The 22,014-nt window shown below is 42.2% G+C and overlaps 1 protein-coding gene and 1 long non-coding RNA gene across 4 annotated transcripts in view; one reads left to right on the top strand and one right to left on the bottom strand.

Moving 5' to 3' along the window:
* Positions 1 to 22,014, top strand: part of LOC142827079 (uncharacterized) — a 27,586-nt gene continuing 5,572 nt past the window's right edge. Inside the window, exons 1-2 of the long non-coding RNA XR_012901473.1 lie at positions 1 to 338; positions 2,291 to 2,398. This is a non-coding gene — a long non-coding RNA (uncharacterized LOC142827079). The remainder of the gene's footprint in view (positions 339 to 2,290; positions 2,399 to 22,014) is intronic.
* LOC102462305 (DNA replication licensing factor mcm4) overlaps positions 8,672 to 22,014 on the bottom strand; it is a 23,760-nt gene continuing 10,417 nt past the window's right edge. For all 3 annotated transcript variants that reach the window (XM_075920723.1, XM_075920725.1, XM_075920724.1), the window contains 9 exons: positions 21,509 to 21,729; positions 19,972 to 20,092; positions 19,189 to 19,448; positions 15,348 to 15,713; positions 14,809 to 14,936; positions 12,286 to 12,493; positions 11,040 to 11,268; positions 10,520 to 10,653; positions 8,672 to 9,496 (listed from right to left, as the gene is read on the bottom strand). In XM_075920723.1, the coding sequence (XP_075776838.1) occupies positions 9,404 to 9,496; positions 10,520 to 10,653; positions 11,040 to 11,268; positions 12,286 to 12,493; positions 14,809 to 14,936; positions 15,348 to 15,713; positions 19,189 to 19,448; positions 19,972 to 20,092; positions 21,509 to 21,729 (1,760 nt within the window). In that variant the 3' untranslated portion in view covers positions 8,672 to 9,403. The remainder of the gene's footprint in view (positions 9,497 to 10,519; positions 10,654 to 11,039; positions 11,269 to 12,285; positions 12,494 to 14,808; positions 14,937 to 15,347; positions 15,714 to 19,188; positions 19,449 to 19,971; positions 20,093 to 21,508; positions 21,730 to 22,014) is intronic.

The raw sequence follows: 22,014 nt of genomic DNA on the forward strand, positions 1-22,014 counted from the left end.
TGAGCGCCGTTGGACGGCATTTGTGCGCGTGCGTCAGCCCCCCCCTCTCTCTTCCCTCCAAACCCCTCCCCCCCTCCAGCGGGAGGAGCTGAGTTGAGGTCGGGGGTTGCTGGCTGGCAGTGGGAAAAGCCGGTAAACGGGGCTCGCGCTAAGAGTGGCTGCAACTCACCCCCTTCTAGCAGCCGGTCACCCTGGCTGGGCCAGGCGCGGAGCGATCGGGAATGACCGAGGTTGCTTCCCGGTGCCCGTTACGCCGTGTCCCCTCCCTCCCTCCGCAGCAACCGGTGTCGGTGCAAGGGCTTTGCTGGGGGCATCCCCTACCTGAGCAGTAACGTCAGGTTAGACGTTAGTTCGTTTAAAGGGCTTTGACGTGACTGTTTGATGTTCCTGCACCCTACACACTCGCTAGAGGTGGAGCTGTTTGGAAAGCGGGTATTGAAGTGACGAACAGCTACTTCCCTGTCTCTTCACTAGTCACGATTCCTTTTTTCGGCATGGCATGGAGTATTTTAATGTAACATTGAATAAAGTATTTGTAAAAGGAGAACGTGAAAAAGTACAGGAAATGGTAACAGAAATGAATGAGAATATAGACTTAGAAGATTTTCCAGTAACCAAAGTGGCCGAAGTTTCAAGGGAGAAAACAAACAAAGGTGCCCTTTGCAGCTCTCAATTTTGGGACTGGCCGGGAGGTGATTCTATTTTTTGTGTAATTCACACCTGACTGTCCACAGGCCCAAAGAATCACTGAGCTGTGCAGGAAGACCTCAGGGGTAGTTATATCCATACCTGTTTCCCCCGACCACACATACCAACACCGCTGGTTGTAGAGGTTGTTAGAGCGACTTCACTGGCTTGTTGCCACCCAGGGATCCCTGATATATAGTCCAGGAAGAAATTTCTGTGTAGCCCATTAATAACGTTTATGTCAAATCTGTTAAGATAATTATGCAGCGTGATGCAGTTTTAACTGTAATAACTATTGTGCAGGTGAGTCTACAACTCATTTGTATCCTCAGACCTCTTTGTAAAGATCTGTGATCCAACTGGGTAACTTGTGAACAGTTAAATGCTGAGATGTTGACTCATATTTTAGTCACACAAACTTTGGATTAACGAAAAAGCACTAAAATGAAAAGCAGTTTGTTTTTGCTTGCTTGTAACGATCTCAGGAACAGTCCTAAAATAAATATAAGAAATATATGTATTAGGTGGTTAAACTATCTAGCCATCAGATGACCTAGAAAAGAGTGAGTCAGATAGCTGAGGCTTATTTACAGGAGACGGGGAATTAGCTCAAATGGTAGAGCGCTCGCTTAGCATGCGAGAGGTAGCGGGATCGATGCCTGCATTCTCCAATGACTTTTGTTTAAAACCACGGACCATTAATTTCAAAAGGATAACTTCTTTCAATTGTGAAGAATATGCATATTTTCAGTTACTTTTTGAGTTAACTTTCTAATATGAGAATGTGATTTTTGTTAGAGATTCGTTTTGTGGGAAGATTGGTTTGGTAGATTATCACAGTCTTGACAGCTGAAAAAATAAAGTAAAAGACTGGTAGAGTTTCCACTACTTTCTTGTTGTTTTTGTCATCAATATTTCACCCTTCTAAACATTTGTCATTATTTTCTTTTTAAAATCTAGATGCATCCTGCTCTTAACATTTTTGTAAAACATCATAATAAATAGCTATATTAAAGTAATCTACCAAGTTAAGAAATAAATGTGCACAATATGCTTTAATTATATTTTTTACTATTTATTGAAAATTAAAATAATTTTGATAGTATAAGTTATTTTATTTCGTAAGTTTTGAAAGAATGTGGACAATACAAATATAAGGCAATTTAACAGAGTTGAGGCATAATCAGGTTTGCAAATATTTCATCCCACATTGTTTTACTCTGACACTAAGATGCATGTTGATAAACCTCAGTGCTAAAGAGACAGGTTAAAACAATGTCAAGATTTCTGGGAGCAAAGTATAGCTTACAATAGCAGTGATCAGATTTGCTTTCTTTTAAACGAGAGAACATTTCTGTCCTAACGTGGAAAAACTAACAACACAGAAAGGTATGAGAGCAGATGACCAAAAGAACTCGTCACATAGATCCCACAGCATTTCAGGGAAGGTTTTCACTACTATTAGGGGGCAAAGTAATTTATGCAACTCCAGGTACCTGAATACAGTATCTGGAGTCAAGGTACCTTAAACCAGATTACTGCGGGGAAGGGAGGAGTTGACAGGAGAAACAGTCATCAACTTCCCTTATGCTTCTTATTCCAGTGAATTACCAGAGTTGAGAAGAGAGTGATCAGCTTATTTGGGGGGATGTCTTCATTAGATCCTTTAAATCGACTTCCAGGGATCAATAGTCACAACACCAAACCCCTGGTAAGTGTAGACATTCCTTCAAAGCAGACACAAACACTACACTATTTGAACTAATTGTACTTCCTGAGTAGTCTGAATGGATTTATTAGAGTTATTGCTAGTGCTAAATAGGTAGGATGAATCAGCACACATCATTCTATTTATGACTAGAGAACTTGCAATATTTCAGGACAACTGCTCAAAAATACTTTCTGAGCATAAAAAGTTTTATTGCTAGTGCCTACTAAAGTTAAAAGGGGAATTAGCTCAAATGGTAGAGTGCTTGCTTAGCATGTGAGAGGTAGTGGGATCAATACCCACATTCTCCAAAAAAAATCAAAACACACCACTATTTTGAGAAGGAAGCAAATAGCAATGAAATACAAACCTATTTTCTTTACACTAAAGTATTCTTATATGTGATTTTTTTTTGTTTTAATTTGCATTTGGTATTTCTGACTTGTATGTTCAACAAAGAGAAGAAGCTGAATTATTTTTTGGTTACCTTCAGAAGGCTCCTATACAGAGCCATTAAAATAAAAGTAACTACATGTAATGAAAAATGTTATTTAGTTGCGATTGGTCCTGCCTTGGCAGGAGGCTGGACTTGATGACCTCCTGAGGTACTTTTGGACCCGATCGGGCCCGATCTCAACATGTAAAAATAAAAAATAACCCACCACACTGTGCTGCAGGGGCAGCCCCGCCCACCCTAGGTCACGGGCCCACCGCCTGTGGCTCTAAAGCGCCATCTGGGACTCACCCCACCCCCATGTACACAATGGCTCTGGCATCTGCCCTGCCCCCCACGGCTATGGTTACCAGGTAGTCTAAAAAAAAACCCCAACGGTCACACTTGATGGGGGGGACAGAGGAACCAGCCGGGAGAAGAGCAGGGCTGGCCGGGGGGGAGAGTTGGGGGCATCAGGGCTGGCTGGGGGAGATCGGGGGAGGGGCAGCCATCAGGAAGCAGAGTTGGTGGGGGGAGGAGGGGTTGGGAACAGTGGGGCTGGGTGGGGGAGATTGGGAGGAGGAGAACCGGCCGGCAGGAAGCAGGACTGGCGAGGGAGGGTGAAAGCGAATCGGCCAGCAGGGAGTGGGACCGAGCAACACCGGGTAACTCCAGCTAGTAAAGAAATAAATGAATAATATTAAAAGCCTTTACTGTCTACTGTTGAACACTAAATAAAAGGTACATTTTTTTCTGTGAGGAGAAAGACCACAACAGCAATACCACTGAAGTTATGTACATATTATTGAAATATGAACAGTTACAGTAGAATTTCATACAATGGATAAGCACATAGTTTTCTGGTTACAAATTGCTTTGCAGTATTCTTGAGAAAAGAGGAAGTAGCTCAAAAGGTAGTATGCTCTATGCTCACTTAGCATGTGAGAGGTTGGTAGATTGGGATGGTCGCATTCTCCAGTAGGTGGACTGACTGGATTATTGATTCTAAAACTGAAAACCAGTAAAACAAAATAAACACTTTAAATATTAGCTTTATTCAAAGCAAAAACTCACTTTTTTATAATGACATAGTTACGTGCAGCTGCAGTAAGTGCAGGGGGCAGGGCGATCCCTTCTGCCGTCCTGCGCCAGACCTCTGGTCCCCCATTATTCTCTGAGGCTATGTTTAGGCTGCAGGCTTCTCTTGGAAGAAGCTTTTCCAGAAAAGATCTTCCAAAAAAAAACTTCTGAAAGAGAGCATCTACATAGCAAAAGCGCATCGAAAAAGTGATCTACTTTTTCGACAGATAGCAACCACATTGAATGCACACTATCTCGCATTTAAGCTGCGATTACTACAGATGGAGTGGGCACTAGGGCACCTGTGCTTTTTCCTCTTCTTTCGAAATAATTCCCTCTTCCCCATTCACACATGCCTTTTTCCGAAAGAGCTCTTTCGGAAAAAAGGCTTCTTCCTTGTAGAAATAGGTTTACCAATGTTGGAAAAAACCCTCTGTTCTTTGATTTTTTTTTTTGAAAGCACACGATTGCAGTCTGGACGTATGTGAAGTTTTTTTGGAAAAACAGCCATTTTTCTGAAAAAAAAAACCCTTCTGCAGTGTAGACATACCCTGGGTTGCATTGCTGGGGGAAAGGCAAAAGGGGAGGAGCAGGGTCTGGGCATGAGCAGAGCAGGGATGAAACTTGGGTGAAGAGATGGGGTAGGGCAGAGCCTGTGGCTGCGGAGTGAGGGGTTTACTATATATATATTTGATTAACACTATTAATTACACTGCTTTTCTTACAGTGCCTGAAGGCCTCTGCTATTGAATTTATGTAGATGGCAGTTAGATACCATGGGCAACAAGCTAAAACTCTAAGAAAGAAAAACATGAGGAGACATTTTATTTATTTACAAGGTTTCCTCTGGGGCTTGTGACAGTAGCTTCTGAAACATTCAGCCACATAACTCACCAAATAGGTAGAGACATATGTTCCAAAGTAATTTCCAGTTAAGATGGATATGTCTGACATGTAACCCAATATGATAAACAATTCCATATTTGTTGGCAGTCAGGCTACTTGATACCTACAACAGGAAAACGGGGGTACTGAAGTTATGGGTGTGTGTGACCAGGATGAATAGGTCCTAAGGCCTCCTACTAGAAGCCTCACAGCCCTACTTTGCCATAGGAAAGGGCAATGGAGAAGGGCCTTCAAGCTGCCTAGAGTGGGTACATAGGATGCAGCAAATCAGAAAAGAGGCTGCACGGAGTTAACTGGGGCCCATCAGACTTGCATAAAAAGAGCTGCGGGGGGCTAGTGTAAATTCTGGTTGACTGAAAGAGCTCAGGAATTCTGTGCATGACTCCTGGCTGGCTGCTGGGACTGAGCTAGGGATGTTAAATATTGGTTAATTGAATAGTCAATTAACCTCATGAATTTGTATATTAGTCGACTATTCTATAGTCCCCAGGAAGCCCCTGTCTGGAGGGGGAGGGGTCTGAGCTCCCGGACCTGGCAAAGCTGGAACTGAGCCGGGCTTCCTGCCCGCCTGGCTCCTGCTACACTTTAAATGCAGAGCTGCAGTGGAGTTAGGACCCGGAACTGGCGTGAGCTTGGGCTTAGCTGGGCTGCTGGCCAGCCTGCTAAAAAATTTACTGTCAAGGGGTGGGGAGGGGAAATACGTGTAGTCTATAGCACTAACCTATAAGCTTTTGCTTTTCGGTTAATTGACTATGCTATTACATCCCTAGGCTGAGAATATAATTACTGCCAGGGTGCAGGGGAGTGAGAAAGGAGCTTATGGCTGCCTGCCTAGATTGAAGTAAGACAGGCTATGGGGAAGTGGCCCAGAGAAACCTAAAGCAGTAATTAGTAAAGGAACGTATCACAAGGCTGCTGTACTTATAGGATCATTGGGTTGGGACCTGAACCAGTGGGTGAGATTGGCTATGCTCTTAAAAAGGAAATTAGAACTGTAGTATCTCAGGGAAAGGGGCTGCACTAATGGGACTGAGTCAGAGGGAAGCTATGTTCAGCCAACTAAGTTCAAGAGGAGTGAATCAACTGGGGTCACTGAGGATTCAAATGAAGGCCAAGAGGCTCTTAGTAGGAGACCATAGGGGTGCTGCTCCAGAAGAGGCACCTTTGCAGGAGTGAGCCCAGGAAGGGTTACAGAAAAGGTCATATCTAGCGGAGGGACCGTGATCACTGATGGATGCTACTGGGCTATTTTAGAAGACTGAGCCCAGAGAGGGCTGTAGGACATCATGAATTATGTATCCTGGCAGCGGTCTGTTTGTTTTGCACATGGACAGAGTGATTTTGTCAGACCCACCTAACAAGTATTAGTGGCCAAGATATGGCACCAGGAGCAGAGGAAAAACTGCAGGCATACACACATCATTTGTGAGAGGTGAATGCCTACCCTTACAGACAGAGTAGAGCCTTACATAAACAAGAATATTCAAAGTTATAATACTAAATAGATATAAAACAAAGAGTTTGAAAAGGACATAAATCCTCATGCCTCAGCACTAACTGGTTAACTCTCTCCTGCAGGTTTTCTTGCATCACCTATCTGGTGCTGGTCTACAGCTCTGACCCAGAGTGGTAATTATGGGTATGTCTACGCTAGCCCCCTAGTTCAAACTAGGGAGGCTAATGTAGGCATTCGAAGTTTCAAATCAAACCCAAGATTTAAATAACCCGCGCTTGATTTGCATCTTCCCGGCCGGTCGCCACTTTTTTATTTTATTTTATTTATTTTTTGAAATTTACAAGTCCAGGCTAACTGCCCGCGTCTACATGCGGCAGGGACCCGGTATTTTGAATTAAAGCCCTAAATTGAGCTACCTATTATTCCTCCTACAAGAGGACCTGGGGGTTGGGCTGCCGCAGAAGCTGCCAGGCAGTCTCCAGCACTTGCTGCCAGGCTTGCAGCAACACATCCAAAATGAGCACCAGAGTGCCCAGAGGCAGCTCTGGCTCCATGGTGCCAAGTGCGGTGGTGTCCTGAGTCAGGGCAACCAAAGCAGGCAGAGAAAAATGCTTTGCTGTCCCTCAGCGAGATAGGCAAGCAATCAGGAAAACCTGAGAACCGGCTAACCAGAGGGGTTCTTTTAAGCACAAGCCTCAAATAGCCTCAGGCAGCAGCCACACAAAGCAACTACTGACCTGATGCTCTGCTGGAACTGGTTTCAGCTGCTCTTAAATGCGATTCAGTGTCCAATCAGTGTAGATGCGCTGTTTCGAAATAGCAAAACGCTATTTTGAAATGTATTTTATGTGTAGATGCGTTATTTCGAAATAACTTATTTCAAATTAGCTATTTCAAAATAAGATATTTCAAAATAACACTGTAGTGTAGACATACTAACAGAGGAATGAATATTTGCTACCTCTTTCTTCTAAAGATATTTTCTATATCCATAAAGATTAGTACATGGATTATGAATGTTGGGAAGATAAAAACTTATGCTGTGAATCAAGAAAAGGTTTCTGACAACTTGATTAGGCTTCAACATAATTTTCCTAAAGTACTAGAAACCTTATTTGTTTTTTAAACAGCACAGAAAGAGCAGCAAATGGAAATTAGGGAATGCAACTGAATTGAAAGGGAGCTGAACTTCAAGAATTCAGATACACTCCGGGTATGTCTACACTACCCCGCTAGTTCGAACTAGCGGGGTAATGTAGGCATACCGCACTTGCAAATGAAGCCCGGGATTTGAATTTCCCGGGCTTCATTTGCATAAGCCGGGCACCGCCATTTTTAAATCCCGGCTAGTTCGAACCCCGTGCCGCACGGCTACACGCGGCACGGAGTAGCTAGTTCGCATTAGGCTTCTAATCCGAACTAGCTGTACTCCTCGTGGAATGAGGAGTACAGCTAGTTTGGATTAGGAAGCCTAATGCGAACTAGCTACTCCGTGCCGCGTGTAGCCGCGCGGCACGGGGTTCGAACTAGCCGGGATTTAAAAATGGCGGCGCCCGGCTTATGCAAATGAAGCCCGGGAAATTCAAATCCCGGGCTTCATTTGCAAGTGCGGTATGCCTACATTACCCCGCTAGTTCGAACTAGCGGGGTAGTGTAGACATACCCTGAAATAAGTATAAAATACTAATCATGGAGGGTAAGAAAATTGACTGGCAGTATTTTTTTCCCAGAGGGAAGTTCCACCATGCATTTTAATTGATCATAGGTAAATGGTGCTTTAGGTTGTGTAATCAGATGCAGTCTGCTTTTTCTGTATGAGAATCTTTTCTATCTTTGAAAACTGATCTTTACTTTAGGCATTCTCTACCTATTGTGCTATCTGGATGTGTTCATTTTGTTGTTTATAAAATAGGTTTTTCCCAGTAAGACGGAATAATGAAAACAAGCTAAACAAACGAAGTGCCATTGATCCAGTCACCAATTCAGTTCTTATCAAGATCAGTATCAAATACTTAAAGGAAAAGTAGAAGGAAACATGTAGTAGACAACTTGAAATAACCATAGAAGTTTCTTGCTAAGAAACACAGGTTGGTTTGTGGTCTAAAGAAGAAAGTTTAACATTTTTATACTTCTGACCCTCCTCCCCCCCCCCCTTTTTGGAAATACTTTATTGTTCATATTAGTGTCTGATCTCAGTAAACAGTACAGAAGCTGGGGATGTTCTGAAACAATAGGAGCACTGACCTTGTGCTGAGAACACAGATGTGGAACATAATTTAAATAGCTAAAAGCCACCTTTCCACATATATAAAAATGTTTATAGTATTAGTGTTATGCATGTTGCATCTTCTGATTTTGCTTTCCCCCTCCAACAGAAGAGAAAATGACTGAGAAGACAGTCTAAGCTGCCCTGTCAATTATAAATTGTATATTATGTGTTTACTGTAGAAGAATGACCTAGCATAAAAAACTTGAACTTTAACTATAATAAGCTATAAAGTAGTCCAAGTTGAAAGCAGAAAAAATTCTTTAAAAAGCAATTTCAAACATTGATGGGAGGAAGAGAAACTGCAGTAATCTGAGGGGAAAGGAAAAATACTTAAACGGTTCTTTTGTTTGCTAGAAAACAGAATACTACTACTAGCAACTGCAATTGCTGACCATGAGGCTGAAGTGTTCACTCAGATTTAACTTGACTTTTAAAAATACATAAAGGAAATAAGCAGTTAAAGCCAATGGACTTTCCTTTCTAAAAGCCACAAACACTAATGTCTGCATAGTAAAATTTAAACATAATATGCAATGGTTTAAATTACATTTATGTCAAATAGCAAAGGTTTAAGATGTATGCATTTTAAAGCCCATGTCAGAATTCAAAGTGTTAGCTTGTTCTACAAAGCATTTTATGGAAAACACACATTGCACTGAAGTGGGGGTTTTTAACAAAATGAGCTACTATCTGTTTAGTTTAGGATTTGTGCAGTCCTTCGGAATCTAGTTATTTACAGTGGCGGCAGTGGTGTTCACCAACAGATTAGCATCATAAATCTTGTCTTAATAGTCTTAAATGTGACAGGCTTCCAGGCAGGTACTTGGGGAAAAACAGTAACTTTGCTGTTAAGTTGCCATTTCATTACAGCAATCTAACAGTCTTTCCAGTCACAGTCAAGAAGTCATCATCAGCCAAGGCACGAAGTGCTTCTTCAAACATTTCTTTAGTGACAGCCTTAAAGAAAAAAGGAAAAAAGTCTGAGACCATACAGAAAAGGCAACACCCTATAGCATTACTAAACAAACAAACAAAAAAAAGAGATATTGCTTTTTGCCAACTTCCATGTCAAGTTTGCCAGGTTCCAGGTAAGTTTTGAGTGCACACCCAGTTTTTTTTTCTGGCTTGTGCATCCTCGCTGCTAATAAGAGTCTGCAATTATGGCTTACTATTCTGTTGACATACAAGCCAGAATAGACACCAGTAGCTGACAAAAACAACCAGCTTATTTTTGTCAGCTAGACAAGAATATAAGTAATCAAGAAAGATTCCTTTCTATTCCACAAGTGGAACTTGTCTATGAATAAAGCACTAATGAGGAACACCATATTATCAACTGAATACTAGGCTACTTTTATACCTATTCATGTGTCAGGTCGAGAACAATTAAATAGATTAATACATTCCAAGGCCAGAGGGAACTACTGTAAATATCTAACTACCTGTATAACACAAACCACAGATATCATTGCTAGAGCAAAGCTTAAAGAAAAATTTCCAAACCTTGAATTAAAACAAATTGTCCAACTTCCAGTCAGTGAATCCTATTTTCTCTGCTAGACTGAAGAGCCCTTACTAAGTACTGGTTCCCCATCCCATGTAGATGTAAGACTATAGACAGCTTACCACTTACTCTCCTATCTATTAAGCAAATATTAAGAGCTTAGTTTAACACTAAAGCACATTTTTAATCCTTTAATCATTCAAAATTCTTCTCTTAACCTCCTCCAATTTATTAATATTCTTCTTGAAATTTGGGCACCTGAGCTAGACAAGTATTCCAGCAATGGTTGCAAAAATGCTAAATACAGAGGTAAGCTAACCTCTCTACTTGTATTAAAGATTCTCATATAGTTTTTCTATCAACTGAGATACAACTGTCATCTGCACTGAGGACCCCACTGAATACCCACATGAACCTCCATAAAATGGGAATTTTTTTTTAATCCAAGAAGTATATAAAAGAAAGCAGAAACTTACTGCATCAGACTGTGCACGGAGATCATCAAAAAGCTGCTGGTATTTTAGAGCTGGTGTTTTACCCTTTGATTGGATAAGCTTCTTCAAGGCTTGAGCCAGCTCTTCCTTACGTTTACGAGCAGTGGCACTTATCCCTTGGGAAAAAAGTTACGAAGGTTATAAAACTGTCATTCCTTCTTTCAATAGAAATGTCAACATCAGAAAGAAAATTCTTTGTTGCTGAAAGAGGGCTCTCCTGATCAAGTGTTCACTTTAGATATTAGTCTTAGAAAGTTTTGTAGATTTCAAACAAAAACGGTTTCAATTAATTAAAAATCACATTTCATTGTAAAATGAATATACTCACTGATATTCATTCCAGGTTTGATATTTATTACCTGGATTGTTCAATATCCAATCTAAAGCATTTATAAAAACACAAATCAATCACTGAGACAACAGCATCACCAAACTGCAATAGCATGTATTTTGCTCAAGCCAGACCCACTAAATACCCATTTATCCTTATGTGAATACAAACCAGTAGTTAGAATGGATATGTCCACAATGCCAGTCCTTGGATCAGTAGCAGACTGTTTCAGGGCTTCCCGATGGAGGCGCTTTGCTTCTTCAACATCAATTGTTTCCACCTTGTCTGAAAAACGTACTTTAGCATGAGCTTCTGCTAGGCGAATCAGAGACTCAAGCTGTCGGGGATATGCAGAAACCATTCCTCTACCACTGCCAATCTTTCTCATGTCCACATAAGCCTGAAGGAGAAGGAAGGGGGTAATATTTTACATAGCAGTAATTCACAGATGTATTATGTAGACTGTATCCACACTCCATCCTTCAGAGGATTCTCAGACTGGGGAAAATCTCCAAATATTTTGTACCTCCTTAAATATAAACACCCCGTACATCTTCACAATGTCCCTTACTGTGACTGACATCTACCACAGCTAGTATGTGTCTCATGCTGCTTGAACCTGTAATAAAGCCATGAGTTGGGCAGATATTATTGCAACCCTGCACATTACCGCTGCCCCCACACCATGCGTGTGTGTGGTGGTAGTGGTGGTGGTGGGGTAATTCTTTGTAATTTCTCTCTCTTTCTAGTGCTTTTGCCCTGTGGATAAATGTGTTTCTTTAGAAGAGCCCTGAAAATGACTGATAAAAATCATTAGTATTGTCCTCAGAGAAAGCAGGAGCTGGCCTTTACATAGATTGGCTTGCTGGAGATATCACAGTGAAGGATAGGGGGCTGGGTAGCCTTAAAATCTCAAGTCAGAAAAGAGTGGGAGGAGGGTCCCTATCCAGAGACAGGTGATGGCTGGAGACTTGAGTGGCTGTTACCAGAGTGAATCATGGAGAGAGGAAATACAGTTCCAGTTGCTCCAAAACTGAAACAGTTTTCATTATTTGCTAAATCTGGCCTTAAATCCCAAAAGAATATGTAGAACGTCTATCAGTACTATCTGCGTGGGGTCAGCTATACATGAGAATTTTTCAAGTTCTACTGACATTATGGGGTGGCCCAGTAAAGGTAATGGAATCAGCTTAGACATTGACTGACTCAGTGATAGACTAGGACAGATGACTTTCCATGCAGGATTAGAAGGAAGGAGAATAGTCCATGCATTTATGTATTTTTTTTAAATATTTTAAGTGCCTGATACTAAAGGAAACGGTTTACACTGTTCTGGTACATCGTATGCCACAGGAAGGGTTTTTTTCCCCTTTCTTTTTCATCTTGTACTTCCCACTTCATATCTACAACTGTTTACCTCAATAAGGGCCTGACTTGCTTCTTCACTTAGTCTAGGATTAATATAGCTACGACCATATGCAATGTAATCCCTCAATACTGCCATGTCCATGTACTCTTCTTCCATCTGCTCTTCACTTTGGTAGTACAGCGCAACCAAGTGGTGAGCAAGACGTCTGTCATAGGCCTCGTCACGTGGGTCCAACATTAGGAAGATTAAATCAAATCTGCATGGAATAGAGAGTCCATAGTTAGCATATACATTTTCCAGTATTTACACTAGTTTCATGGTTTAAATCAACCTTCCAAGTGCAAACTGCTTGAAATCTAAAATCTGACATTTTATTCATTACATCATGAATACAGGACACTCCCAGTAAAAATGTGTTTTTTGCTTGTAGTCTAAAGTTGGCTATTTCAAGGCATAATGTTTTCAGAGGTCATCCAACTATGGCATTTTCTTCCATCATTCATCTAACAATGTCTGAAGGCTGGGATCTTCTAGGCCAGAGTTGTCATGTCCATAGGACCATTTCAGGCAGCTGCTGAATGCTCCACACCGGCCACTTCAACTGTTCTATAGAAGGCTGTTGTGTGGAGTAGTGGGAGTGGCCTCCTGCACTCATCACAAAGTAAGCTGGAGTGACTCAGCATCGCTGCACTCTGCCATCCTCTCCCAGCATGCTCTGCTTCCTGCTGCCCTGGAGAATTGAGGCACTGTAGGCTGAGAGGAGCATAAAAGGCTGCTGAGCTGCTCCTGATCCCGTTGCTGTGGTGAATGCAGCAGACAACCCCTGCTGCCGCCCTGCTCCCAGTAATCCTCTGGCTCATACTGGGTGGGGGAGGGGTAAAGGAGTGGGGTGGAGCATGTGGGGAGGCTGCCCTGGGTCCTACGTGTGGGGTATTTGGGTGGTTTGATCCAAGCTCTGCATCCCTCAAGGGATGGCCATATTCGAGGCACAGCATAAACTTTATTTATTCAAGCCTCTGCTGGACAAGGTCATGATGAAGTCTATCTTTACTTCCAACTTGATCCTGAGGGGGAATCTATTTACATGTCACAGAAGTCTGTCTACTTAATGTACTGAATTATTCCTATGTGCAACTGTATTCTGCAAATAACGTGATAGTTGTTATCTGTTGAAATCTAACAAAAAATATGCCTAACTGCAATGTATTAAATCAATGGAATTAGAAGCTCATAATCATTCATATTTCATTATTTTCCATACTACCCAAAAGAGTATTAAGTGCCTCATGGTAGTAGAGATGGTACCTGCCTTGAGAGATTAAAAATCTCAATTTGTTATCAATAATATCAGGCCTACATAAGGTGACACCTGTATTCTATTATATATGGTTTCCTAATTTGTATAGCATGCAATGGGTGAAAGATTAATTTTTTGCTATCTTCCTAAGAGGTAATGCCTCTGTTATTGTTTATTCAACAATTACTAACACAGCTTTCTCAGTGAGAAAAGGCAACTCAAAGTAGGTCTACGCAGGAGCTGAGGTGTAACTTCCAGCTTGGACAGACATACCCTTCTTAGTTCTGAGTTAGTGTTCCAAAAACAGAAGTGTTCCTGCCATGGTATGACAGGGATAACTGGCTAGCTGCCTATACTGGCCTCATGCTTGGAGTACCTATTCTCTCTACTGCTTACACTGCTGAAGCTACACTTTTATTTTTAGCACTGTACCTTGATGACCACCATTATAGTAAAGATATCTACTTGAGCTGGAAATTACGCTCCAGAGCAGACATGCCCTTAGACCCAATTTAAACTATGCAGAGTCTGAAAACCCCAGTGCCTGCGCAGCAGGGTTACCAACCGTCAGTAAATGTACGGACAGTCCATAAAAAAATTAGCTGAAATTGGACGGGTCTATAAAGTCCATAAAAAAATGTAGGTGTCTGTAAATTTCGTAAAAGTGCAGTAAAATTTCAAAAAACAGCAATTTTTCTATAGCAATTAAATTTCTTCTGTGCTGCAGAAATTGGATGTTTTAGTTGTTTATTTAGCTCAATGGTTGAGGTGATATAACTTCCAGGACCATAATAGAATATTGCTCTTGTGATGTATGAATGACAATAACTATTCACTTTTGGCTATTTATGCTGTCTTAATATACTATAAAAATTATGTCCATAAAAAAGTTTGTCCGTAAATTTTTCCCATTTTGTCTGTAAATGAATTTTCTGTGGGTTGGCAATCCTGCTGTGCAGTGACACAAATTTCTGAAGCAAGCAGAACAATGGCTGCAACAAACACTTAGAGACATTGCTCAATCCCATTATTCAATACCAACCACTCTAAACTGGGAACTGGTCAGCCAATTGCGGTCCTCTGCTACAGTTTTAGTGAAGAACCATTACTTTACAGATAAAGGTAGAAAAAGAAATTTCAGCTTTTGACAGTGCAAATGCCACCTCCAATCAACATATTTCTGCAGACATAAATATAAACAATTGATACAGGAAAAGTCAGAAAGGTTTTTTGTAAAAATCAACCACACAGCATAGAAAGTCTAATGATAATACCTGGATAACAAAGTATGGGGAAGCTGGATGTTTTCAATAGTAGTTTTCTTTGGATTCCACTGCGACTCTATAGGGTTAGCAGCTGCTAAGACAGAGGTGCGAGCATTCAGTTGGCAAATAATTCCAGCCTGTCCAGAGGAAACATACGAGAGAGCAAACAAGATTGTCTAGTAGAAGGAAGTTTCCCGCAGCTTATGTTAGGAGTCCCAAAACCCACTCTAACAAGAAAGACCCACATATGCCAAGTCTGCAACATGTTGAATTATCACTGAAATAAAGCTCCAACATCTAACGCCCGTGGACGGTGTGAGGCCGGTAGCGGCCCCCGGCGCGCCGGGACCGGGTCTTCTCGGAGTCGGGTTGCTTGGGAATGCAGCCCAAAGCGGGTGGTAAACTCCATCTAAAACATCTATACTCTTATTCAACTTGGAGGTTCTGTCAATAACCTTATTTCCAATTCCTGTGTTACCTTTTCAATTATTTAATCATCTAATATACTAACCCAGGTAGCATATTACGATGTTGTGCTAACATCTTACCTTGGCAATAGAAAGAGTCTGTTGTTCCATTACTTCATGCAGTACTGATCTTGTACTTTCATTCATTTTATCAAACTCATCAATGCAGCAAATGCCATTATCGCTCAGAACCAGAGCACCTGTCTGCAGAACCAACTGCCTTGTTTCTGGGTCCTTCGTTACATATGCAGTAAGACCAACCGCACTAGAGCCCTTCCCAGATGTGTACTGGCCTCTAGGAACCAGGTTATAGACATACTGAAGCAGCTGTGATTTACTAGTGCCAGGATCGCCACACAGAAGAATGTTGATCTCGGCACGAAAATTGCCTCTTCCGGTATGACTGAAATCTTTTCTTGTTCCCCCAAACAGCTGAAGCAGAATGCCCTATAAAAATAAGATTGGTTTTAGCTCAGACACCAAAACTCTTGATCAGTTACATGAGCCAATATCCGATGAATGAATGAATTCAAATCTCAAATAAAAACTGTCTGAAATCATTAACAAATCGCATGTAAAGCTATAGTTAGGGATTTTAAATTTTGATTAATCAGCTAATCAAGTAGTTGATGGAATTTCCAACGACTACTCTATTAGTCGAGAAGAGGGGAGTGCTTGCTATCCCGCTGTATCTCTTCCTTTGAAATGCACAGGAGCCATGGGCGGCTCCTGTATATTTCAAAGGGAGAGAGGCAGGGGAAACCTGCACCAGCAGGAACAAAGCTGGCTCAGGTTCTCTGCTGTGCCTCTTCCTTTGAAATATACAAGAGCTACAGGGACCTGGATCTCAGAGGGTGCCCTGGATCCCCTAGCTGGAGCCACATCCACTGCGGCCTGGTGTGAGGTGACAGGAACGGAACTCTCTGCAAACTGAAGGGGTGTAAGCATTCCCAAGTGCCTGTTGCTCGCTTTTATGCATTGCTCTTCCTATGTTTATTGGCATATTACTTTGCAATAGCTGTGTAACCATCTGGCAGTATTAAGCCTGTAATAGTAGTGACGTAGTGAGATTAATAAAAGCAACTATCCCTAATCAACACTATCTTGAAGTGAATCCTTAATCCTGTTGGGCCCAGGCCTGGCCCTGTAAGTTGACAGCCAGGATGGGCAGGGATGGCATCCCTAGCCTCTGTTTGTCAGAAGTAGGGAATCGGCAACAGGGGATGCATTACTTGACAATTACCTGTTGGGTTTATTCCGTCTGGGGCACCTGGTATTGGCCACTGTCAGAAGACAGGATACTGGGCTAGATGGACTGTTGGTCTGACCCAGTACGGCTGTTCTTTATGTTAAATATGATTAACAAGTTTAAACGCATGAATAATCATTGTATATTAACTTATGAAACTCAACTCAAACTTGTTGTATTTCTGGGTGACACCTCCTAGACAGATTTACACCAAGGTTAGCCAGTCTGCCTGATGTCCCATTAAGGACAATCAGCTGGGGACCCTCCGCAGGCATCTTAAGGCAGTGCCTAGGCAATTAATGCCTCATGACTCAGCAAGGCACGTTACTCAGGACTCCATGTTTGTGCTAGTAACTTTCTGTGCACATGGGGTTACCGTATTTCAAGTTCTCAAAAAGAAGACATGAGGGAGGAGGTGAAAGTGAGGAGCAGCTGGAAGTACATGGGATGGGGGAAGGAGAGGTGGGAAAGAAAATATTACCCTCTGTCATGGTGGCAGATACCTGGTGAAAGCCCAGGACCCAGGGACAGCTGTCAGTCACCACTTCCTCATGGGACTTCATCCCCAGGGTTAGGGCTGGGATCCAGGGCCTGCGTGAGCAGGATCCGCACATAGAAAACAAGTAGTAAGCTAGTCTCAACCTGACCTATATAGAGTTATCCCACTATAATAATTAAATATTTAGAGCGCCACTCTAAATGGTTAACTGGCAGGGGCTGGAGTAGCTCCCCACCCACCTGGGCAGGGGGCTGCTCCAGCCCTGCGGGGCCCACTGCAGGAAGGGACTGTCCCAGACGGCTGGCTGGAGCAGCCCCTCTGTCTGTGGCAGCCCGGCGCCCCCTCCACAGGTCACATGCTGGCTCTGTGCGAGTAGGGCTGGCAAGGGCTATTGGCCCCACCCCTGGGTAGCCAGCTTTGTTGTGGCTTATATATAAGCTTTATATTGCAGAACCCATGGCGTGTGTAACCATACAATTGCTATGATTTGTGGCAGTTACACAGTAATGTTTTTAAATGACTTTTTATATCCCCACACTCAACAGTGAGTTTGTAAGGTTTCCCAATGTTTGTTAGTTGTGACCACATTTTCAGGTATCCGGGATCCCATAACAGAACAAAGAGGTGGCCATAAAAGGAACAAAAGTAATAGCTGCTCAGTTTCTTTAACAATAGAAGAGGAGAGTGAACCTACAGGCTTCCTTCCCTATTACCTGAAACCCCTTTCCCATTATTTAAAAAAGTTTCTGATAACTAAAACTGATTGTAATAAACTTCAAAGTTCTATTAAATATGCCAAACCCAATTTGATTAGCTTCTATGATGAGATAACTGGCTCAGTGGACATGGGAAAGTCAGTGGATGTTATATACCTTGATTTTAGCAAGGCTTTTGATACGGTCTCCCACAATATTCTTGCCAGCAAGCTAAGGGAATGTGGATTGGATAAATGGACGGTAAGATGGATAGAAAGATGGCTAGAAGGCCGGGCCCAGCGGGTAGTGATCAACGGCTCGATGTCAGGATGGCGGTCAGTATCTAGTGGAGTGCCCCAAGGTTCGGTTCTAGGACCAGTTTTGTTCAATATCTTTATTAATGACCTGGATGAGGGGATGGATTGCACCCTTAGCAAGTTTGCAGATGACGCTAAGCTGGGGGCAGAGTTAGATACGCTGGAGGGCAGAGATAGGGTCCAGAATGACTTAGACAAATTGGAGGATTGGGCCACAAGAAATCTGATGAGGTTCAACAAGGACAAGTGTAGAGTCCTGCACTTGGGATGGAAGAATCCCAAGCATAGTTACAAGCTGGGGACCAACCAGTTAAGTAGTAGTTCTGCAGAAAGGGACCTGGGGGTTACAGTGGATGAGAATCTGGATATGAGTCAACAGTGTGCCCTTGTAGCCAAGAAGGCTAATGGCATATTAGGTTGCATTAAGAGGAGCATTGCCAGCAAATCCAGAGATATCATTATTCCCCTTTATTCGGCTTTGGTGAGGCCACATCTGGAGTATTGTGTCCAGTTCTGGGGCCCCCACTACAAAAAGGATGTGGACGCATTGGAGAGGGTCCAGCGGAGGGCAACCAAAATGATTAGGGGTCTGGAGCATATGACCTATGAGGAGAGGCTGAGGGACTTGGGTCTGTTTAGTCTGCAGAAGCGAAGAGTGAGGGGGGATTTGATAGCAGCCTTCAACTTCCTGAAGGGAGGTTCCAAAGAGGATGGAGAGAGGCTGTTCTCAGTAGTGACAGATGGCAGAACAAGGAGCAATGGTCTCAAGTTGTGGTGGGAGAGGTCCAGGTTGGATATTAGGAAAAACTATTTCACTAGGAGGGTGGTGAAGCACTGGAATGGGTTACCTAGGGAAGTAGTGCAGTCTCCATCCCTAGAGGTGTTTAAGTCTCGGCTTGACAAAGCCCTGGCCCGGTTGATTTAGTTGGAATTGGTCCTGCCTAGAGCAGGGGGCTGGACTTGATGACCCTCTGAGGTCTCTTCCAGTTCTATGGTTCTATGATTCTATGAATTTAAAATACACGAAGGCCTGTTACTTTTCTGTATTTGAAAAACTCTATATAAAGAGAGTTATTTCCAGAGAAAGTGTATTTAATGAATGCATATGTGCTATTATATTATCTAGTCAGTTGTATCTGTACACATTTAAAATTTTGTTTACCTTTTTGATATCTTCATGTTCATAAATGCTCGGAGCTAGAGCCAAAGAAAGTCTTTCATAAATGTCTGGTTTTCTGGAGAGCTCTTTCAGCATTTCCACACGTTCCTCTGCAAACATTTTCTGTTCAGTTTCTTCATCAACACCATGCAAACGTTTTGAATCAGTTTTACGGTAATGGATGACATCAACGTGAGTTTTATAGACAGATTTTACATTGCTCACTCTTGGATTAACTCGAATTGGAACTGCTCTGTAGATACCTAAAAAAGCCACCATGGAATTACAACATAGATATCAATTCAAAAATAAGCTCAGCCCAAATGCTGAAGGAGACTTATCTACATTTTTACTTTTCGCTTGAATTTTCAAATTACTTCTACACATCATGTAACATCAATTCTCTAGAAAGCTTCCTAAAAGGTGAAATGCTTTGACCAGGCTATGTTCCTCCTGATGTCAGCAAGACTTGTGCTGCTGTCATGTAGGCCCAGATCCTCCAGGGAGTAAAGTTATGCCTGTTGGCAAAATCATAACCTCAAGTGCACTAGACAGCCCTACTCTTTGAGCTAACTTTAACCTCTTATTTAAAAACAAACAAACAAAAAAACCCACACACATTGGCCCACACATACAAAAAACTGATAATTTTGTTAGTGTGCTAAAGTCTAAATAACTTTTCAATAGTAACCGTGACGCCATCTGGTTTCAAGCAGCAATGATTTCATGCTAGTAAGAGAAAAGGGTTTTTTTTTAATTAAAAGCTATTTTAGTCCAGCATTTTACCTGTAACATTAACTCTGTCTCCTGGCTGAACCTTATCAACAAGGTCGTTGTGAGCAAACAGCACAACAGTATGAGGTGTCTGGCCAGCTGGCATATCTTCAGGGGACTCCTGTAGTTTGATCTGACAAAATGGATACTCAAAGTTAGCTTCTACTGCTTAGAAATAGTAACAAATGTAACTTGCTTGTAAGAAAGGATCTCACAACTAAAGAAGTTCAACATGAGCAGCTGGTATGCTAGGTGGGGGAAGGTACAGCCTTCCCAAACTGCCAACCTGGTGCTATCCACAATCCCTAATGTAGGCATACTAGGGGCAGAATGTTGCTGCCCAAAGTGTCCGCTCTTCCCAGGGCCCAGGGCCAGGGTTGCAGGGGAGTAGGGTTGAGAAGGTAGCTCCATGACTGCTTTTAATGCCCCTACCTGGCCAGAGTAACGTCAACGGAAGCACTGAAACACATTCCCACAACTCTGAAACCCTTGGCGTCATACTCACCACAGATCGTGCATGTGCAAAATGAATTTTGTTATGTGCACCAATAAGGAGTTATGTGCCATATATCTCCATATTGGTGCACATAAAATTCATTCTATACATGGACATAAAAAATTAGAGGGAACACTGATTGCAACCCTGCAAACATGTACTATACGTTTGAGAGAATCTGTGTGTCCAAGTGTGCATCTGTCTGTTCAAGAACTTCTCCTAAATGCTAGGACCATCAAATTTGGTATACCACTTCCTCTTATCACAATTTAAATTAAGGTAAGGGTCTGGATGCACTGTACCACGAATGGGAATGCTTCCCAAAACCATACAAAAATGAGACAGGCAGGTAAAAAAAAAGGGTGGGGCACATCTCCTCCCTCCTCCCATCCAGGACTACGCCAGCCCTAAATCCCTCAAGTACCCTTTAGGGAGGACAAAGTTAGCTGAAGCGCCGCCCCCCCATTCGTATGTGTATGTTGCTGGCTGTTTCCCGTTGCCCTGACAAAGGGTAAGTACACAGTTTGCTGCATTCCTCATTCTAGTGGGGGATATCCATCCCTCTCCAGCTGTTTCTGCTGAAGCTGCAACGGCCATGGAGAGGTGCTTCTCACCTGGCCCCAAGCTGTTTTTGTAAGAGAGGGCTGGGGTTGTCCTCTCCTCTCTTCCCTGCGGCAGTGTGCATAATGAACCCCTAATTCCCAGCCCCCCCAACCCAAAGCACTGATTTAAAAGAAGAAAAACAAAAACTAACTGAATTGAAGACCCAGGCAACAGGAATCTTATTTTGTAAAGTAGGGAGCCTCTGCTGACAAAATTTACCATGTATTACATAAAGTAAAACAAACATTATTTGAGTTAAGGACCTGAGCAATGCCAGGTAAACCTTCTAGTTGCTTCACAAGCTTACTTAAAGAGCTGTGAATTGTTTTGAAGTTAAAATCCTAAGAAACATAGATATTGGAATATGGTCAAATTACTTTTTAAAGAAAAAGGCAACTGTTCAGGATGCAAAATTTTTCCATTTTACAACAGCAAAATGAAGCAACGTACCATCTGTTTGTCTGAAAACATGGAGCGATTATGAATTAGTGCCATACTGTGTGTTGTATTACAGTTCTTGCACATTGATGGTTCAGCAATCCGGCCACGGTCAATTTCTACTCTTGTGGTGAAGGCACAAACCTGGCACTTGAAAAAAGCTTCTTGCATCTCAGGTATCAACTGGGAGCTTCTGATCACCATACCACTAAGGGTAATAAGTTGATCAATGTCTGCAGTGTAGAATGGGATACATGTGACCAAGTCTTGTTTTGCGTGTTTCATTTGCCTGTCTCAAAAGTCCACCCTAGACTTTACTTTTAGAACTAAATGGAGATTTACAGCCTCCACACATGCAGTAGAGACTATTTGTCTGAGACAGAAAGGGACAAAATCAATATGAATAATTAAAAGCCATCCTTACATCAGAATTTTAACCTAAAGAATATAAACCCTTATGTTTCCAGGTAAAGGTCAGTTATTTACCAACAGAGGATGGGGGGCGGGGAGGGGACCTT

This window comes from Pelodiscus sinensis, chromosome 2, assembly GCF_049634645.1.
Source record: "Pelodiscus sinensis isolate JC-2024 chromosome 2, ASM4963464v1, whole genome shotgun sequence".
NCBI classification, from domain to species: Eukaryota; Metazoa; Chordata; order Testudines; family Trionychidae; genus Pelodiscus; species Pelodiscus sinensis.